Source organism: Lasioglossum baleicum, chromosome 4, assembly GCF_051020765.1.
Source record: "Lasioglossum baleicum chromosome 4, iyLasBale1, whole genome shotgun sequence".
NCBI classification, from domain to species: Eukaryota; Metazoa; Arthropoda; class Insecta; order Hymenoptera; family Halictidae; genus Lasioglossum; species Lasioglossum baleicum.
Genome location: NC_134932.1, coordinates 641,553 through 662,305, shown reverse-complemented (window position 1 = coordinate 662,305; position 20,753 = coordinate 641,553). Strand labels below are relative to the sequence as shown.

General features: G+C 36.9%; 2 protein-coding genes across 8 annotated transcripts; one reads left to right on the top strand and one right to left on the bottom strand.

Moving 5' to 3' along the window:
• The first annotated feature begins 1,784 nt into the window (after positions 1-1,784).
• Positions 1,785-14,243, top strand: LOC143207657 (palmitoyltransferase ZDHHC2). Of its 6 annotated transcripts, none has more exons than XM_076421323.1 (10): positions 1,785-2,132; positions 3,187-3,213; positions 3,322-3,416; positions 3,483-3,603; positions 3,691-3,914; positions 4,025-4,154; positions 4,246-4,372; positions 5,104-5,190; positions 6,373-6,503; positions 12,557-14,243. In XM_076421323.1, exons 1-10 carry the CDS (start codon positions 1,985-1,987, stop codon positions 12,565-12,567), a joined length of 1,101 nt encoding a protein of 366 aa, XP_076277438.1. In that variant the 5' UTR covers positions 1,785-1,984; the 3' UTR covers positions 12,568-14,243. The 6 variants fall into 6 exon arrangements, 4 of the variants coding, with proteins under 4 accessions (XP_076277438.1, XP_076277441.1, XP_076277442.1 ...); XR_013008711.1 differs by having other exon boundaries at positions 1,787-2,132; positions 6,359-6,503; XM_076421326.1 differs by lacking the exon at positions 5,104-5,190.
• On the bottom strand, positions 14,040-16,340 carry Gip (hydroxypyruvate isomerase-like protein Gip). Of its 2 annotated transcripts, XM_076421328.1 has the most exons (6): positions 16,200-16,340; positions 15,259-15,409; positions 15,077-15,188; positions 14,841-15,013; positions 14,627-14,746; positions 14,040-14,538 (listed from the first exon to the last, which is right to left on the bottom strand). In XM_076421328.1, exons 1-6 carry the CDS (start codon positions 16,278-16,280, stop codon positions 14,351-14,353), a joined length of 825 nt encoding a protein of 274 aa, XP_076277443.1. In that variant the 5' UTR covers positions 16,281-16,340; the 3' UTR covers positions 14,040-14,350. The 2 variants fall into 2 exon arrangements, with proteins under 2 accessions (XP_076277443.1, XP_076277444.1); XM_076421329.1 differs by lacking the exon at positions 16,200-16,340 and having other exon boundaries at positions 15,259-15,454.
• Between the last annotated feature and the right edge of the window lie 4,413 nt (positions 16,341-20,753).

Genomic DNA, 20,753 nt, shown 5'->3' with positions numbered 1-20,753 from the left:
CTCGTTAACCTCGTGAGAAAAGCGCGCTGCGTCTAACCTTCCTCTTTCGAATGAGCCCTCACACAGCCCACAATTTGTTCTAATAAGGTCAAACAACGTTTAGTACGAAACCCATATTTTCGACCCAAAATCTAGTAAGATTCTAGTTCCTTTCTAGTTACAAATCGAGGGTAGACTACCCCCATAAGGCTGGCAGTCTTTAAGGGGGTAGTCTACCCTCGGATTGTAACTAGAAAGGAACTAGAATCTTACTAGATTTTGGGTCGAAAATATGGGTTTGCGGCCAGACGTTGATTGACCTTATTAGAACAAATTGTGGGCTGTGTGAGGGCTCATTCGAAAGAGGAAGGTTAGACGCAGCGCGCTTTTCTCACGAGGTTAACGAGATTATGTTTATATCTAATAATATGATGGCCCAAAGTCGAGAAAAAATCTAGGAAAAAATCCCGCAGATTTCAATGCATTTTCTGTCTCTAATAGACTTTTTTGGCTTATGAGATGAGAAAGGCGCGCTGCGTTGAACCTTCCTCTTTCGAATGAGCCCTCACACAGCCCACAATTTGTTCTAATAGGGTCAATCAACGTCTGGGCGCAGATCCATGTTTCGACCCATTTTTCTAGTAAGATTCTAGTTATTTGCTAGATATTTGCTATTTACTAGAATCTTACTAGAAAAATGGGTCGAAACATGGATCTGCGCCCAGACGTTGATTGACCCTATTAGAACAAATTGTGGGCTGTGTGAGGGCTCATTCGAAAGAGGAAGGTTCAACGCAGCGCGCCTTGCTCATCTCATAAGCCAAAAAAGTCTATTAGAGACAGAAAATTCATTGAAATCTGCGGGATTTTTTCCTAGATTTTTTCTCGACTTTGGGCCATCATATTATTAGATATAAACATAATCTCGTTAACCTCGTGAGAAAAGCGCGCTGCGTCTAACCTTCCTCTTTCGAATGAGCCCTCACACAGCCCACAATTTGTTCTAATGAGGTCAATCAACGTCTGGCCGCAAACCCATATTTTCGACCCAAAATCTAGTAAGATTCTAGTAATTTTCTAGTTACAAATCGAGGGTAGACTACCCCCTTAAGGATAGACCTATCATCTTATGGGACTTCGTGTCCACGCTATGAATTACCGACTGTGCAAAAAAACCAGAGGTTTTCGTATGCCCTCTACAATTTAGAGTGGTGAGTTTAGAAATTACGTAGAATTTCATATATCGATTGCGTAGTTGCCAAAACACATTTGAAAATATTCGTCGCATAGTTGCCAATTTACTGTTACTGCCGTGTAATGCACAGCGCGTATTTTTGCTATTTTCCACGTTACAGCATCGACGAATATATATATATATAAATACAGTCCAATTCTGAAAAAGTAAACGAAACGAGTCGAGTCAGTCAATACAATTCGTCTGTGCTACCACTAATTGTAAGAAAGCTGTCAGCACAAATGGGATATAGGAATATGATTCCTATATCCCATTCGTGCTGTCAGCCTATTTTAGCTGTCAGCAGCCCCGTCGAGATCCTGCCTGGGGCTCCAAAACCGAGTTGGTAATACAGGAAATGACAAGAAAAAGAGGCCATGTGGCCTCAGCAAAGATGGCCACCAAAATACATTGGGTGATAGGTCTATCCTTATATCTCGTCGGTGATAGTATCTCGTCGGTGACCGTGGGTTTAGGTGCTGATCCAGGCTAAAAGTGGGAGGGGGAAATCCGCTCTACCGTGGGTGTAGGAGCTGATCCAGGCTAAGATTTTTAGAGGGGGCAGCACTAAACCGGTGGCAACGAAAACCCGGGCGTGAGCACTCTCATATCCTCTCTCTCTGATACAATATTCTACAATGGCAATGGCTTGTGTTCCGATGGGATGTTGGATTACATGTATGCGTTTCGTGCAAGGTGTCCGCGACAGTGCTCCGTTTTGATTATGAAAAGAATAATGTATAAGTAAACTGGGAATAATCTTGTGCACAAATGCATATCTGCAAAACGGTTGACAGCATGGGAAAGCAAGACGGACCGTGTTGGTGGTTTATGAAGACCGTCACCTGGATACCAGTTATTTTCATTTTGACGGTTATCGTGTGGTCGTATTACGCTTATGTGGTGGGATTATGTTTCTGTAAGCATTATCCGTCGATTTTTCACGTTTTCCACAATATTTGACTGTGATAATATTCACTGTGATTATTCAATTTCCTTTTTTCTTTTTATAACAAAACTGACCGTGCTTTTCAATTAATTTATGTTGTCCTTTGTTCTTTGTTTACAACGAATAGTAGAAAGAATCGATGCTCGAAAAGAAAAGTTCAGACTCACTCAGAGTGAACGGTACAATATATAGAAATAGAATCTTCCTTCAATAGAATAAATATCACATTATTCGACACCTGTTACGTATTCTAGTGGTTTATCAATTGCAAATGAAACTGATTAGACTCATATCCATATTTGTACATAGACTATCAAGTACACATATATTCAATAAACAAAACTTTCTGACAGAAAAATACGAATCTTCCAATTCGTACACCGTAAAAAAGGAATGATTAACTTTGTTGAAAGTGATTTTTATTTGGATTTTCAACCTATTGCAGAAGAGAATAAACGTTAGAAAAGTGTCTTCTTGGTATTACTGAGCAAAATAAAAAGTGTTTAGCGAATGAGGAAAATCAGATTAATTTGATTTTATTGGATTAGGAATCATTTCTAAACATAGTAATATGTCTTTTCTTTACTCAACTCTTTTTAGATATTTTATATGTCGATGCAGATAATTATATATATATATACCCAGTAAGCAAACGTGCTTGATTTTGGATAGGCATCTACGCACGCAAGCTTCGCAGCTTGTGCCGGGCAGAATCCAGGACCAAACGGCCAGCATTGTGCCCTAGCAGCTTCTGCCGGGGCTGGGCCAAGCAAAATTCAGAACCGACCGGCCATGCGCTCTCTGGCTGGCATATGCATGTGTAGATATCTGTCCAAAATCAAACATCCTATGCTTCGAGTAGCTTTGAGCGACGTTCGGCCAGTATAATGTCCGCTACCTGCTCGCCAGGCTGGGCTTGATTTCTGCTAGAGGCAGGCCTGGCTGACTGGATATATATATATTATACATTATTTTATATTATTCATGTTATATATCGCTATTAATTATGTTCATCTTCTTTTAGATACAATAGATAATTATGTTCAGAAAGGTATGTAACTTTTTGTTAGTACAAACAAATAATAATACTGTTGAGAATGAAAAGCTGTTTACTTAGGATGACTTACTTAAATTATGTGTTACGCTTGTTTGTTGGCAGCCTTTTACCTAATTTTCTATCATGCCGTATTTCTAATGTTTTTGTGGTCTTACTGGCAAACCGTATTTACAGATCAAATAGCAGTACCGGATAAGGTAACATTACAATTCTGTAGCAGCTTTTGAAATCTAAATCTTTCTGTAATATCATTTTCTATATAGTTTAGGATACCGGATGTAGAAATGGAAAAATTTCAACAAGCTGAAACCGAAGAAGCACACAGGCAAATTTTAGAAAGATTTGCACAAGATCTTCCAGTTACGAATCTTACAATTAAAGGAGGTATGGTTTTACACGAGTATTCATATATATATATATACGTATATCTTCACTGAGATTCGTCCTATATACTGTATATTATATTTTTAGTAATACGTTTCTGCGAGAAATGTCAGTTGATTAAGCCTGATCGTGCACACCATTGTAACGTATGTAGAACATGCGTTTTAAAAATGGATCACCACTGTCCATGGGTAAACAACTGTATAGGCTTTCACAACTACAAGTTTTTCATGCTGTTTCTGGCATACGCTCTACTTTACTCTTTATTCATTACCGCTACATCTATACAGTATATTATACTCTTTTGCAGAGTAAGTACAACATAAGCTTTTAACCAGACATCCTAAGTCTAACAATAAGTTTGTAATGTATTTTGACTTGGTAGTTTGTTCCCATAATAATAGAAATACTTCTTCTGCAGGGAGAAATGGAAGGAATGAGTAGATTTCATCTTTTCTTGTTATTCTTTGTGGCATTGATGTTCACAGTTACCCTAAATTCTCTTTTTCTGTACCATTGTTATCTGGTTTTACGTAATAGGTCAACATTAGGTAACTAAACATGTTTAAATAGAAAATATAATTTTTGCATTCTATAATCCTCAACAGAGTTTACCCTATGCTACTTATGATATATTTACAGAGGCATTTACTCCACCTATGTTCCGCACAGGAAAGGACAAGAATGGGTTCAGTCTTGGAAAATACAAAAATTTTCAAGAAGTGTTTGGTGATAAACCTAAACTGTGGTTCCTTCCTGTTTTTACTAGGTATGTTCTTTGAATGTGATATTGAATGCCATATTTCTTAACACAGTGTTTTCATTAGGATTATATTTATTAAATTTTTTTAATTAAACTGTGAACCATTTGCACAATATGTTACATATGACAATTTGTCTTCTTGTACTATGTAATTTGTATATGTATATTATACAGTACACAACTTTTTACGTATTTTCAATACTTTAAGATAAATGTTAGATATCGTGTGTTGCAGACCTAGTTCGAATTTTCTAATACTAAATATGATTATGTCCAGAAAATGGGAAGTCTTACAAAGATACTAATATGTATGCTGAATAGCCTGTAGTGTCACTTATCATATTTTATTTTTCTTTTTTCGATATCATGTATGCACTGATTCAGGTAGACGGGTAGTATGACGTTACAAATAAGTTATCATTTCACCGATGAGATAGAAAATGAAGAAAATGGCAAAGTTGAATGTTAAAGCAATGTCATATGATATTCTGTAAAATATATAAAGATTTATAAACTGCCTTCAAAATCAAAATTATATAAATTAATGTTTTGTTTCGTTTAATGTCAAGCTAGGAAGAAAAAATGAGTAAAGTACTAACAATACGTATCGAGTATTTTAAGGGTTTCAAATATTTATTTTGTCAATATTTTCATTGATATTATATGCTGCATTACTATGTTTAACAGTAATTGTACGAATTAGTTAAATCGCGATGGGTGCGTTGAATGTGTTCTAGTCTTGGAAATGGTGTCACGTATGCAGTACGCGCGCAACATCAAGGCCCACCCAATACTTACGACTCCATGGGCAGTACTCAAAACAGGTCAGCATTATAGAAGCATAAAATCTCAAGTTAATAGTTGCAACTTTACTATGGAACTCATTAGTATCGTTGATTGAAAGGCAGTTCATAGTTGTTAAACGTACACGGAACCGTACGGTAATATAAACTACCGTTGTTCATATTTATTTGAAACGAAACATTTTCTTCATATTTTTATTTCTTTTTCTCAGATTCATACGTCATACGTTTAATTTGTAGAAGAATATCATCATTCGTTCCAAAGATTTTCATTTCCTGTTAATTTTGTACTTATACACAGAGTTCCAAAGTAATGAAGATCCATTGCATACACGTTGCTTCCTAAATGCATGCGACTGTTCGTTTCTGTTGTGCCATCATTTCTTTCCTAATACATAGCGATATCGTAAAGAGTAGTTATTATACTTGTAAAGTTAACTCTATTATTACTAACATTCATATCTTTATTTGCGATAATATAAATCTAACCAAGTTATCACTCTATATCTATCCGTTCGGTTTAAGCCTCTTATCGATATGTCTGTTGTTTATTGATATGCGCTTTCTTATTTATTAAAATATGTTTTCGAACTACATACATATCATGATATTATATGTATAATCCCCACGTTACATTCAATGATACTGTTATACTTATTCCTGTTTCGATTCTGTACAGTATTCAGTACAGTATTCGACACGTATATTTCACGTTTGCGACATTTATCGTTTCATACGTAATGAAATGAAATGTTCTATTTACGTACGATTAATCTGCGGATAAGCGTTAAAATATAGGTATCAGCTTCATTTGAAATTAGAAAAATTAATAACATTAGTATTTAAACAGTGCACGTGGTCTCTCCTTTTTTAGGTAGATGCATCATATTGAGCATTGTACAATTACGATTACATGTTTCTTACAATTTTAAGAGGTATTGTGCATCTGGTTCTTACAGACTGATAAATGATAAATTGTTAGAAGTGACGTAACTATTTTGAATTAGCCGCATAGCCACTTGTAAAATTGGCATAAACGATCATTTCACAAGAAGGATTGTTTATATTCGAGGACTTTAGTTTCTAGTTGAAATTCTTTGATAATGTGTTCAAGTGTGTGCTACAAGTGCGAAAACAAGTAGTTACGCTACCTCTGAGTACATGTGGGATAACATCAAGTAGAAGGTAGGGTGTGGGTTACAGTTTTGGCGATGGGGTAAACTTTCCTGAACGGCTGTGCAATGAAGACACACATACTCTGTTGGGACATACTACCCAACAGTGGGGTGATGAGACCGAGCTTGACTCTCCACCTCCCTATGGGTCGCAAGCAGGTATTGTGTAGTCTGAATCCCTTTATCGAGGCTGTGCGATTAGTCTACATACAATGTCCAAGTACATGCCACAGTATTCCTGATACAAAGCTTATTTAGCTGCAGTTACTCTGTCTATAGTCTATTCTATATTATGTATTCATGAAAGATTATAGGTTCGGTCCTGCGAATACTTCTACACATTCACATGAGCTTATATGTTACCTACATCATCTTTCTTTTCCTCAATAAGTTCAATATAAGTTATCATTTCTCTATGAAACAACAGTTAGTGCTCATTTTCGCTAATGGTTTTCATATTACATATACATATACAGCAGGTCTGAGCAACTAGCAGCGCTTCGCAAGTCGCTGTCGCAACGATTGGCTACCCTCATTATCGCGCTCCGCTCGTCTTAGGCCCGCTACACACATCCGTTTTTCTAATGTGCGGTCGTGCGGTGACCGTGCGGCAGAATAACGGACGTGTACATCGACTGATCTTCGACAATGTACTGACGATCGCATATGCGGTTTTTATAACGTGTGACGCCGCAACTACGGTTCTTTCAAACAAATATGCAGCGCCTAATTTTGAATCCATAGTACATATTTCAGACCGCAATTTCAGTACCGCACGGTCGTCGCACGTTACAAAAACGGATGTGTGTAGTCAGGGCCGGCCTTCTCTATAAAGGGGCCTGGGTGCAAGAAACCATTTGGGGCCCCAAATTTTTTGTAAAGTAAAAAAAATTTACAAACACGAACATACAGGGTGAGTCCGAAGAAACAGAACACCTAAATATCTCCGTTACTTTTCGTTGTACAAAAAAACTTCTTCGGACAAAGTTACACTGTTTGAAGAGCTACATGTAACGGTGTAAGGGAAAAAATTTTCAAGGTCATTTCTTTACAAGATTTCAAGGTCATTGATATTTTTCTAAATGGACTGAGGTATTTTTTAATACATCAAACGATGCAGCAGGACATTCGTTATAAAAAAAGTACTAACCCATGTATGTCGAAAAGTTAGTAGTTCAGGAGATATTTCAATTTAAATAACTCTAACGAAAAATAACGTAGATATTTAGGTGTTCTGTTTCTTCAGAAACAGAACTCACCCTGTATATTACTAATGCATGTTCATTTAATGCGTGATTTTGTTTTTGCTAATACATTAATTACTTCAGAAAAATTAGATTATTTTAGTTCTTGATCGTGTTGGGGCCCTCTCAATCGCGGGGCCCCGGTACATAGCATCCGCCGCACCCCCCCCCCCCCCCCAGATGGCCGACCCTGTGTGTAGTGAGCCTTAGGCCGTTATTAGACTAGGCCAGGGGTCGGCAACCTGCGGCTCTTTGGATGTGAAGCTGCGGCTCTTTAGTTCCATACGCAAATATTATTTATTTTATAAAAAAAAACATTTAAAAATCGTTCTGAACTGATTAACGAGGATTAGGCACCGATTCTATCTCTCAGCCACATGTACTCGCTTTTCACCGCACCCCTCCCCCGTGACACGAGTCGACAATGTCGTCAGTCCGTCGGAAGCTCTCGAATGACGCCGTCTTCGGATGTTTCTATGTAGGTTTTAATTCGCTTTCGACGCAAGACAATTTGGCGTCTTCACCAGTGCTTTGGCTGTGACGTATAGTTTGTTGTTTCAAGTAAAAGAGTTAGAAGTGAATTATCTTCTCAAAGTTATGTATATGTACACATATATACAATATACATATATATTATCTAATTTGTTGTGAAAAACACTACTTATATATGAATAAACAGATATTTTTTCTTATGAATAAATAGATTAGTTTTTTTTATCAAAAAACTTTATTTATGAGAGTACTATTTATTGTTGGCAAGAAAAAATTTTGTGACTCTTTAAAAACTTTGAAATTTTGTAAATTGTAATTTTTGACTCTTCAGACTCAAAAGGTTGCCGACCCCTAGACTAGGCCACTGGTGGGCAACTTGGTGGCGCCACCGAATTGAAGAGTTTTTATGAATCGGTAACTGGTGGTACCACCAAGCGTTCATTCCCGCTGTCGATGTAACGCTGTGTCGTGCTCTTATTTATTTTACGATAAATGTGGTGGTAATTTGAACGTCAATTGTTCATGTTTTCGCGATGCTGGTGGCACAACTTGGTGGCCACGGTGCATTATGGGGGCCGTCTCCTAGCAGATGACGGTCGCGCGTGAACACTCACACACTGCTAGAGTACACTCACACACCGCTAGACCACGTATACGTACGCGAGAATTGCTAGGATCAGGGAAATGTGTTCTGATTTCTCGATAGTGCAAAGACGGGGGTTTTTATTAGTCAAAATCGCTAGATAAAAGATCAATCTAGCGCGCTGTTTGCTTCAAAAGTCGTTCTTTTACGTTTCCGAGCAATGATTTTGCAATATTCGGCTGCATGTTGCCCGTCGGAGAGGCTAGTACGCCGGCGTGACTGCAGCGCCATCTGACGGGCAACATGCAGCCGAATATTGCAAAATCATTGCTCGGAAACGTAAAAGAACGACTTTTGAAGCAAACAGCGCGCTAGATTGATCTTTTATCTAGCGATTTTGACTAATAAAAACCCCCGTCTTTGCATTATCGAGAAATCAGAACACATTTCCCTGATCCTAGCAATTCTCGCGTACGTATACGTGGTCTAGCGGTGTGTGAGTGTTCACGCGCGACCGTCATCTGCTAGGAGACGGCCCCCTTATACAGGTGTGCCGTCTTCCCTAAAAAAACTGAGGCAGATGAGTCGTAATTCTCTGGCCGCCGCCAGACGGCGCATGGTCCCAGGTACTGTACATGTGCGAATGAGATTGAATGAGATTGCGCTGCTGAATACACACAATCACACTCATTCGCACACGTACGGTACCTGGGGAACCATGCGCCGTCTGGCGGCGGCCAGAGAATTACGACTCATCTGCCTCCAAATTTCAGCATTACAGAGATGCTAAGTCGGCACATCTGTAGAATGCACCGTGTTGGTGGCTTTGTCTAATAGGCTACATTCAAATCAATACCCCGGCTGGTGGCGGCGCCACCAAATGTTGCCCGGCCGGTTGCCGATGCCGTCCACCAGATCGGCAACTATTTTTGGGGGCTCCACCAGTTACCGTAGTCTAATAGGTTACATTTGTTTCAATGCCCCACGACGTGCTGAGCCACTGGTGGCGCAACCGAGTTGCGCCACCAGTCATTGATGCCAAGGCTGTGGCTGTGGTACTACACCAGGGATGGGCATTCTTGCCTCAATTGAGGCAAGACTGTCCACACCACAGCGCCCACTGCCTCCCACCAGCTCCACCGTTACCATGGAGAAAGAACGCGCTTCGCCCGTAGCGAGCAGTGCGCATGTCTGGCGAAGGGTTCGCGCATCGCGGCCTATGCGACGAAGGCGCGCGTTGCATGGAAGAGAGTTTGGTGGGAGAAGCAGGCGTTTGAGGGGCCCCACCCGTGCCCATCCCTGTACTAAACCATACCCCCACCATAGCCTACTATTGCCCCTACGTTGTTTTCCAACGCGCCCGCGCGCTACACTCACCAGCGTACCTCTATTGTATCCATAGAGGTACGCTGGTGACTGTAGCGCGCGGGCGTGTTGGAAAGGATACGTAGGGGCAATAGTAGGCTATGGTGGGGGTATGGTTTAGTACCACAGTACCACAGCCTTGGCATCACTGCCACCAGTGATGCCGAAATCGTGGTACTGTGGTACTAAGCCGTGGTACGAGACCCCCCCACTATGACCTACCGTTGCCCCTACTGGCCTTCTCCAACTCGCTCGCGCGCTACACTCACCAACGTACCTCTCATATCCTAGGAGAGGTACGTTGGTGAGTGTAGCGCGCGAGCGAGTTGGAGAAGGCCAGTAGGGGCAACGGTAGGTCATAGTGGGGGGGTCTCGTACCACGGCTTAGTACCACAGTACCACGATTTCGGCATCACTGACTGCCACCAGTGGCCTAGTCAGTGATGCCGAAATCGTGGTACTGTGCAGTGATGCCTATCGGATAGGAGAGGTACGTTGGTGAGTGTAGCGCGCGAGCGAGTTGGAGAAGACCAGTAGGGGCAACGGTAGGTCATAGTGGGGGGGTCTCGTACCACGGCTTAGTACCACAGTACCACGATTTCGGCATCACTGGGCCTAGTCTAATAACGGCCTTACAATTAGTACGATTTCGTTGCTCTCATGCGAGCCCATATTCCCCTCTTCTTGCTTGTACGAGTCGGCATGCCGCATGCCGCGGTGGCTGCAGTGCGGTAGTGAGGGTAGCCATTTTTGCAACAGGCGACAGCGACTCCATTTTTTTGGGGAAAATGTAAGGAAAAAGTAGGTTTATTATTTTTTGTACCATAAGTATATAACACATTGAGGTTTTAAGGATTGGCTAATTATTTTAATAATTGTACTTTTTTAACAGCGTGAAATATTATACTTTGATTATATATATATATGAATATTAATAGTTGAATGGTATACTATACTATGAACTTTCGTATTACGTAAGTACATATACAATATGATAATACAATTTCCATTACAAAAACTAAAGAAAACTGAAGAATACGGTATATTTGAAACTGATTACTTGTTTAAAAGTAGATTAATGTTTAATAAAGAATGTACATTTTTACAATACTTAACGTAAACGTAAGAGGATTATGCCTAATGAATTCTACAAAGATTGTACGAATTATTTATTAATAAATGCTATTACATTTCTCACTTACATACCTCCCAATGTCCAGGATACGCAGTAAATATTGTACATGATAGACATCAAATGCCCTTGTCTAATGCCATAAAACTGTAATTTATAAAAAAAAAGAATAAATTGATAACATTGGAAAGCTTATCTACTTATAGAACATGAATAACTTTTTTCTATAGAATACGAATATAGCATATATAATATGTCTTTCATTTTTGATTTTTAGAGTTGAATGCTGGGCATGATTTTGATTTGCTATGATTTTTGTAGCGCGCATGTTCTATTATGCATATAAGATTAAAATATAATGAATAATGTAAAGGTTTAATGCATATTTATGCATTACACTTATCATATGTTTCTATTTAAGAAGTACGTACATATGTACAGTAGCGGACGAAAGTTTAAGACCGCTCTACAGAAGACGATAACTTTTTTAATATTGTACTATACGATTTGAACTTTTTTGGGAAGCTAGAGCAATTAGTTTACTAAAGGATGTGAAAAAAAATTAATCAAAAATTGCAATTAATCGGAATTGTTGAAAAAATACTACAAATTCAACTTTTCCTATCAATTGCAATTTTTGTAAAAATTCCTTTTACGTCCTTTAGTAAACTAATTGCTCTAGCTTCCCAAAAAAGTTCAAATCGTATAGTACAATATTTAAAAAGTTATAGTCTTCTTTAGAGCGGTCGTAAACTTTTGTCCGCTACTGTAGATACTGTTACCTGTTACCAAAGATTTTGATAGCATTCAATTTTTGTCGATTGCGTAATTTTGATTATATTTTTCCACACAAATCATACTAAACTTCTTTCTCTTTTAATCAAAGTTTAATCGATATTTCTTGTAAATTTTATTTATCTTTTAGACATAACTGTTTTCTACAATTTTCATACTTGGAATAGTGATCTCGAAATACACTTTATCTTATCATTAACATGGTACTCGAAAACGTTTCCACACTTATTATTTTTTCTTTTTAAGTGACTTTGATACACATTAGTTAAAGATATCACTTCCATATGTATTCTTTGTAAAAAATGTATTGGAAATAGAAGGTACAAACACAAACTTACCTGAATTCGTTTACAAGAATCCTTAAAAATCATATACTCATAATAATAAGATTAAGTTTTGTATTGCCGCATGTCTTTCTATTCGTACAGCTTTAATAACACTAACATTTAACGCTAAATTTGTTTTCTATATAAGCGAAATGCAAATATTATCAGTATATGCTTGGTTATCGGTACAACCACAATCACTAATCTAATAATGTCTGAAACTTTTCCAATCTGTAGCCTTCGGTTTGATTAAATGCATTTAAAATATTTTACAGCACTGCTGTAATAGGTTTTGCTGCAGATGCAAATCAACCACTGGTGGATACAATCGAAGTTGTTTGATACAGCAATTAAAATTTCTTCGTCTTTATTACAAACAACTCTTGTTGTTGATTAACAGAAATTGACTTAAGTTTTAAAAGCTCTACATAAATCTTTTGCAGTTATCGTAATATCTCTTGTATCTGACTATTCTATTATATATGTATAAACAAAACAATTTTGTCAAGTAACCCAAGCGATTCACCTAGCTGTCCTAGCTCACAGCTTACAAGCTTTAATATTACCTTTAATATTACTGTGTGTCTGTTGATTCAGTCGCTACTTCTAGTTTCAGTTTTGGCAAAAAGATTTAATGTATGACTGCAAAAGGTTCATGCAAAGAGTGTGAATGGTACTACTGAATTCAGAGTTGATAGTCTTATTCATAATATTCTATATAAATATCTACGTACAGTAACAACAAACATTGTTACAGCAATTAACATGCAAACGAACTTGATTAGATTTCTCGCCACGAACGTTCTACCTTGTCAATAGTAAAATTTCCAGCAATATTACAATGATTTTGTTTTTAAATGCTAAGTAAGTAAGTTGCTATTCAAAAATTATTTATCAATAAAATGTAAAAAATGAGAAATTGATGTGATGATAAATGTAAATTGTACTTGAAAGAAATTACTGCCGTGAATGTTATAAACATGTATAGTATACAGTTAAGACTTCAATGCATATTGAATAGTGAATAGTAATGCATAGAACTATTGTTGGCTATCGGAAAGCGATTGAGAGTTGTATTGACAATTGTCAAAATACTAAAGAACCGGATAGAATTGTTTTATATTTCCTATTTCGCGTATATTGGAGTAAATTTATGTATTATCATATTTTATTTGAAACTATTTTTTTATTATAGCTGCCTTATTAATACCTTCATTGCACGAATGATTTCATAAAACAAGAATTCAATAAATGATTTTCCAATAGTACTTAAAACTTGCAATTATTTTTATCAAGATATAATGTACGACTTTGTAAATTTTCAATTATACATGCGTTAAGCGTAGAAAGGAGAACAATAGCACATTTTAAAATCGACTGTAATGTATCGATTTTTTGACTGATACGTGTAACATGCTTGTTTGCAAAGATAGAACAACTTTCTTTAAATGCCTTGTATTTTTTGTACTAATGTATCGTTTCGCATTTTTTCTATAACTTAATGACATAGTCTCTGTTCTGAAAATGACTAAAAGTAGAAATAACTGTTTTATAAATCTTACATATGGTACGACATGTAATAGTTGATGTTTATTTGTTTATTATACAGTTATCGAACGAAGAACAAAATATATGTAAGCTTACTGAATAACAAGTAAAACATGTATTCACAAAACTTCGTTTTGGGTATTAAAACTGTCGTTATGAATTGTTTTTGTGTCTCGTATATAAATCAAAAAACAAAATCTAATTAATGCGACAATATTACTTTAATCAGTATAAAACATTTCTTTTCCTAATATCGTAAGAACAATATATGTATATCGTTATAAGAACAAATATATATGTATATACAATATATATATATATATATACGTATAATATAAAAATAAGCTTACTTGCTTTTTGTTTTCCTATGTATATATGTATAATGTTTATAATAAAAATTGAATTGTAAAAATATTATGCATCTTGAAATGCACTTTGCATTTGTAAAATGTTCTTTATTCTTTTCTTATGCAATATTAAAGAATATATAATAACTATTATTTTGTACTGAAATAATGTTGTTAGAATTTGTAACCATACTTCTGCATCCAACTTAATCCTCCGGCCGAAGATGATTTTGGATGATATTCTAGTCCAATGTATCCATTGTATCTTTCCTTTTCCAAAACGGAAAGTACATATTTGTAGTCTATTTCTCCAGGTGTGTCGGGCTCGTGCCTGTCTGGAACTTGAGCAATTTGTATGTGTCCTGCATACAAACGAAAATAAAATTAACAATCTGGTTATTTATAATACATAAATGTATCTATACAAGTTATTTTAGAATCAATGTATACCTATATAAGGCATTAACTCCTTAATATTTTTCGTAATGCTTCCACAAATTTGCTGCAGATGGAAAATATCAAGTAACAACTTCAAATTCGGGCTATTTATTTTTTTCACTATGCTTAAACCTGAACAACAAAATTTGTCATATTAGAAATGAAACGGTTGATTCATATAGTATAGAAATATGAATCGCGAGAAGGCGACTTCTTCTTCAATTACCTTTCTCAAAACAATTCATGTAATAATTTGGAGCAGCAACACTACTGATAGGTTCAATGAGACCTGTGATTCCTTCTTTTTGAAATTTCTCAACAGCATATAAAAGATTTTTCTCATAGACATCGTCGTTGGCAGATGTTGGTTGACTCACATTACCAGACATTACATGAATTCTGACAATTAAATGAAAAATAAAATTTATATTTATCGTTGATTAGTATATAAAATTTTGTTACTTTTTGCAATCCAATGCTTTTGCATATTCTATTGTTGTATCGATGCTCTTCTTAAAGTTTTCTTCTTCTCCAGGAATTGCAGCAAATCCTAATTCTCCTTTACGTACGTCGCCTGTATTATAATAAAAATTGTTTTAATAGAATCTTCTTTCTGTTACATTAACTATAATCCGTGTGTATACCTGTATAAATGTTTATGAGAATCTGTTCGACACCAGCAGTTCTTTTAGCCTCTAGTATATCTTTAACAGGAAAATTAAAAGGAAAACCACTTTCCACAGCTTTAAAACCAGCATCTTTTGCTAATTTGTATCTTTCCTTGATAGACGGTGCCTCCACGAACATGAAAGACAAATTGCTAGCAAATTTGAAACTCATATTTGTTTATATACTTTTCTTTTAAAGTTGGATTCACAATCGTCAGCATGCAGCAAAGACTGTATTATTTTGCAGAAATAGTGTGTTATATAGGCTTCTTTATCTCTTTTGAGTACAGTAAGACTCTATCATACAGCTACATATTAGATAAGAACTGTCTTGTTTTCTTAACCCCACGGAGCCGAAATCAGTACACCGTGCTGACTGAGGAAAATTTTCAAATTGATTACAGAAGGTTAAACTACTAAATAGGTGCAACGCGTTTTCATGCAATATTGCTCGCTGTCTACATGTAGACTGCAGTTGAATCATTCCACGTGAAATCGTTTTAAGAGTACTGTTTCGGATTTTGTTCAAATTTAAATATGTTGATATACGAATGCATATTGAACTTTTCGAATTTTACAAATTGTTGACTTTACAAACGTGAAAATGAATTTTTCGGTGAAAAAATTATTTTTCATCATTTATTTTGAAATTTTTTTAAACAAATGCAATGTTTTCATAGCAGGGGAAATAGAAAAATTACGATATAGCCTCAAGTGTTCTCTTTATGGACCCGTATTTAAAAATGCGGATGAAAATTATTTGAAATGAACTCTGCACCATTCGAACGGTCGGTCGTCGCAGAAGCGCGATACAAAAAATGATGTTTTTTCAATTTTTTTATCTGAGCCTGTAACGATGATTTAAAAAATGCGTTTTGCACATTTCGATAACTTATATATTGCATACATATACATACATTTAAAGGACGCAGATTTTCAGCCTTGTCAGGGCATTTCGCCCTTACGTGATCATCTTTAAACATTTGTAGATCGATCATTGCAACACGATTTCGATGAAATTTTCAGTATGCATATATATAGTAACCCAGACAGCCAAAATCCTTGATTGTGTCCAGGCCACAACTGCGCGTGTGGGCTCGTAGTGTTCCCCTGGACACAATCTTGGCACATGATGTCGTTGCCACAATCCGGGATATCGTGCCCATCGTGCCCAGATTAACGATCGGGCCGTTGTAAGATGGCAGCACATAGCCGCACTAACTCTTCCTTTTTACTTATTTTGTACGCATTCGAGGCGGGAAAATTAAATGATAGATTTTATTTATTGTAGTATTTGTAGTAGTTTTCCTAGACTGCGGATCTTTATGCAAAATAAAAATTGTCTGCATCGATTGCAAGAGATAGATACTAAATTGAATGTGACTCAGGGGAACGACCCACGGCCCACGAATATACCATCACTGGTCCCAAGTCCCAAACCTTAGACCATATATACCTATAGACCCGGCGCAGATAATTTGGCCCTCGGAAAAGATGAAGACGGTGTGACGTCACGTTCTCGAAAGATGTATAAGCATATATATATGCTCATCGACAGTGCCTACGCTTGGCTTATGTGGGGGGTGAGGGGGATCACCGGGTGCGCCATGTACATGCACATACCCAGTACGCAGGAAGAATGGACAGGATAATTTCAAAGAATTTGACATTGTATCATGAAATTATCTATTATAAACTGTATTTGAGATACAGACGTTTATTCTGTATGTTTTATTAAGATATAAAGTAATAATAGTATTATATATATTAACTATTTTAGGAATCGCGCGATATTTGATTCTGAAGACATATTATGCAGGTTACAAAATGGTTTTTTTACATATAAATTGATCACATTTACAACATTTTAAGGTAGTACTGCTAGTTTTACACAATTTACATTTACCTCGCTTGTGATTAGTTATTGCATTGCTAGACTACGGATCTTTATGCATTTACAAAAAAATTGAGTAGATGAAATTCAAATTCGTTGAAAAATTGAAAATGTCAATACATGATTTCTGCTCTATTACAATCATTCAGGGAAGAAATAACATTCAATTTAATTTCTATTTCTTGCCATCGATGTATTGCTACCAGCTTGCTACACAAAATTTACACGGAGCAAGTGTATGATGGCGTAGTGTCGGCGTCGGTCTGCCGTTTCAGCCATTTTGAAATTATCTTAAGACTGCTTAAAACTTATCTTGTGACGTCACACCGTCCTTTATCTTTTCCGAGCTGTACTCTCGGTTTTCCTATACACATACTATACCTATGCCGGGTCTATTGGTATATATGGTCTAAGTCCCAAACAGTCCCAAACCTTCGCGGAAAAAACCGTTACGTTTATGACTCAGGTATAGATCGTGGGGGAGAAGTAAAAGAACGACTGGCGACGAGAGCCCTTGACGATGGCTAAATAGGCATAGTGGCTCTGGAAGTCAATGCGAGCAGATCGAACTGCACAGCGTAGAATAGCTTAGTACCGAGTGGACTTTTCTTTTCGATATAGTTAGTTTAGGTTAGCTTAGTATCGTTAGATCTTAAATAAAGTATATTTAATTTTACGTTATCTTACCCTTGCAATCCTGGAAAAAGGAGATACTGGAACTGCAGTTACTCGAATTAATATTCGGACGTTCTAAAACAGACGAGAACTTTTTTAATATTGTACTAAACGATTTGAACTTTTTGGGGAGCTAGAGCAATTAGTTTACTACAGGATGTGAAAAGAAATTTTTTCAAAAATTGCAATTGATCGGAATTGTATGGAAAAATACTAAGAGTTGCATTTTACAACTTTTTTATGTGGGCCCATATTGAAAAATTGAAAAATACGCTTCGTAGATCTGTGTCGACTAAACATATTTTGAAAATTTCGTCAAAATCGGTTAACGTTGCAATGAGCTACGTTTAAAACGTTTAAAAATGGTAAAAATCGCAGATTTTCAGCCTATATCGAAGAATTCTTACATCTTTCAAGGCCTGTCGTGTTTTTCCCGCATCAACCGATTTCGATGAAACTTTCACAGTGCATATTATTTACGCAGGCCTAGAAAACGTACTTTTTAAATTTTCAATATAGGCCCGCACGAAAAAGTTGTAAAATGTAAGATTTAGTATTTTCTCTGCAATTCCGACCAAATGCAATTTTTGAAAAAATTTCTTTCCACATGATGTAGTAAACTAATTGCTCTAGCTCCCCAAAAAAGTTCGAATCGTATAGTACAATATTAAAAAAGTTATCATCTTTTTTAGATCGTCCGAATATTAATTCGTGTAACTGTACGTATTAGGGGATAATTAATGTATTACTAGTTTATTGATTTATGTGTAGGTTTACTCTTAATGTAACTGTAAAGATAATGGAACGGCGAGGGGGGAAGAAGTAACATAAGGAAGAGATAACAAAAAGGAAGAGAGTGCCCTCCCTAGTAGCATTTACGGTTGGCCAACGGTGGCCAACGGTTGGGAGTTTGTTGGGGAATGGTGGGGCATGGTTAGTGGTTTTGCCAACAAATCCCCAACCTAGGGCCAACGAAGAAAAATTACGTCAGTTTGCCGACGAATACCCAACGTTGGGCCAACGACGAATAACCAACATAGGGCCAACGACGAATACCCAACATAAGGCCAACGAAGAAAAATTACCGTCAGTTTGCCGACGAATACCCAACGTTGGGCCAACGACGAATACCCAACATAGGGCCAACGACGAATACCCAACATAAGGCCAACGAAGAAAAATTACCGTCAGTTTGCCGACGAATACCCAACGTTGGGCCAACGACGAATAACCAACATAGGGCCAACGACGAATACCCAACATAAGGCCAACGAAGAAAAATTACCGTCAGTTTGCCGACGAATACTCAACGTTGGGCCAACGAAGAATAACCAACATAGGGCCAACGACGAATACCCAACATAAGGCCAACGAAGAAAAATTACCGTCAGTTTGCCGACGAATACCCAACGTTGGGTCAACGACGAATACCCAACATAGGACCAACGACGAATACCCGTCGTTCAAGATATATGTAGCGTCGATCGTCATTTGGTATTTGTCGATTTTCACTATTTCATTCTTCTGTGCTGTGTCGAACTGTCGAAGTGGTCGTTCTTTGTGTCGCGTGTTTTACTTCATTTCATTAACAAAAAATTTTGATTATGTACAAAGTGGTGGAATTTAATTCAACACCATTAATTTAATTCAATTCAGCATCATCGTTCGGTAGAACAGCAGCCATATGGATGCAGCTACGCCAAATATTTGTAAGTATATTGTTAAATTAGTAATGAGTGGTTTAGTTTAACAATTATTTATACCTATACTTAATTATACGTGTTACCACGTATTGTAGATACTTTCTAAAGAATGTGTGTAATTTATGCATGCATTCAATTGCAATTAACAATTTTGTTTCCTTTTGCTTTTCTTGTTGTAAGATTAATTTCTATGTCATTTTTCAGATTTTACTGAGGCACAAGTGTTCGATGGATCATCAGCCATGCAGCTACGCCAATATCTATAACTGCGAAAAACAGTTGTATTTTAAGTACGTCGTTATCCGATTCTTGTTTCACCATCTTAAGCGGAACTGTTGTAATTATCAGAACTATTGAAGAGGTGTAATATGAATGTAATATCATATTAATAATGTGCAACGTGTTATGTATGTAATATGAATGTAATGTCATATTACTAATGTGCAATGTGTGTTATGTACGTAATATAATATGTAATGTAAGGAATCTTACTTTTATAATATGTAATATATGTATACATTTCGTACATATATATGTAAGAAATCCGTTATATGCTAGCGTGCATAATAAGTTAGTACTTATATATTAATATAATATGTGAGGCAAAAATTGTTACCTCACAAAATGACTGATTGTGAGATATAAAAATAAAATATTTTTATAATACACATATATATATGTATATAATTAATTGACCCTACAGAAAGAATCCTTTTGTTGGCTTTTCGTATTATAGTAATGTAGGCCCTACGTTGGGTATTACCGTTGGCCCTACGTTGGGTATTACCGTTGGCCCTACGTTGGGTATTACCGTTGGCCCGACATTGGACGTGATCGTTGGCCCTACGTTGGGTATTACCGTTGGCCCGACATTGGACGTGATCGTTGGCCCTACGTTGGGTATTACCGTTGGCCCGACGCTGGCGCAACGTTGGCTGAACGTTGGCCCAACGTTGGCCCTGACTGTTGGCCCAACTGCAAAAAAGAGCGACATTTCTAACGGTTGCCCAACGCAAACCCCCAACGTAGGCCCAACGAAACGCCAACCGTAAATGCTACTAGGGCTGTATAACTCACGGCATTCGGCACATTAGTGCGACTGTGCTGTGCTAACAAATAAGATTGTCACGCCTTTCTTTTTAAATGAAATAAAATTTGATTCGTTTCTAATGAATATTTATGTGAGCATTATAAAATAA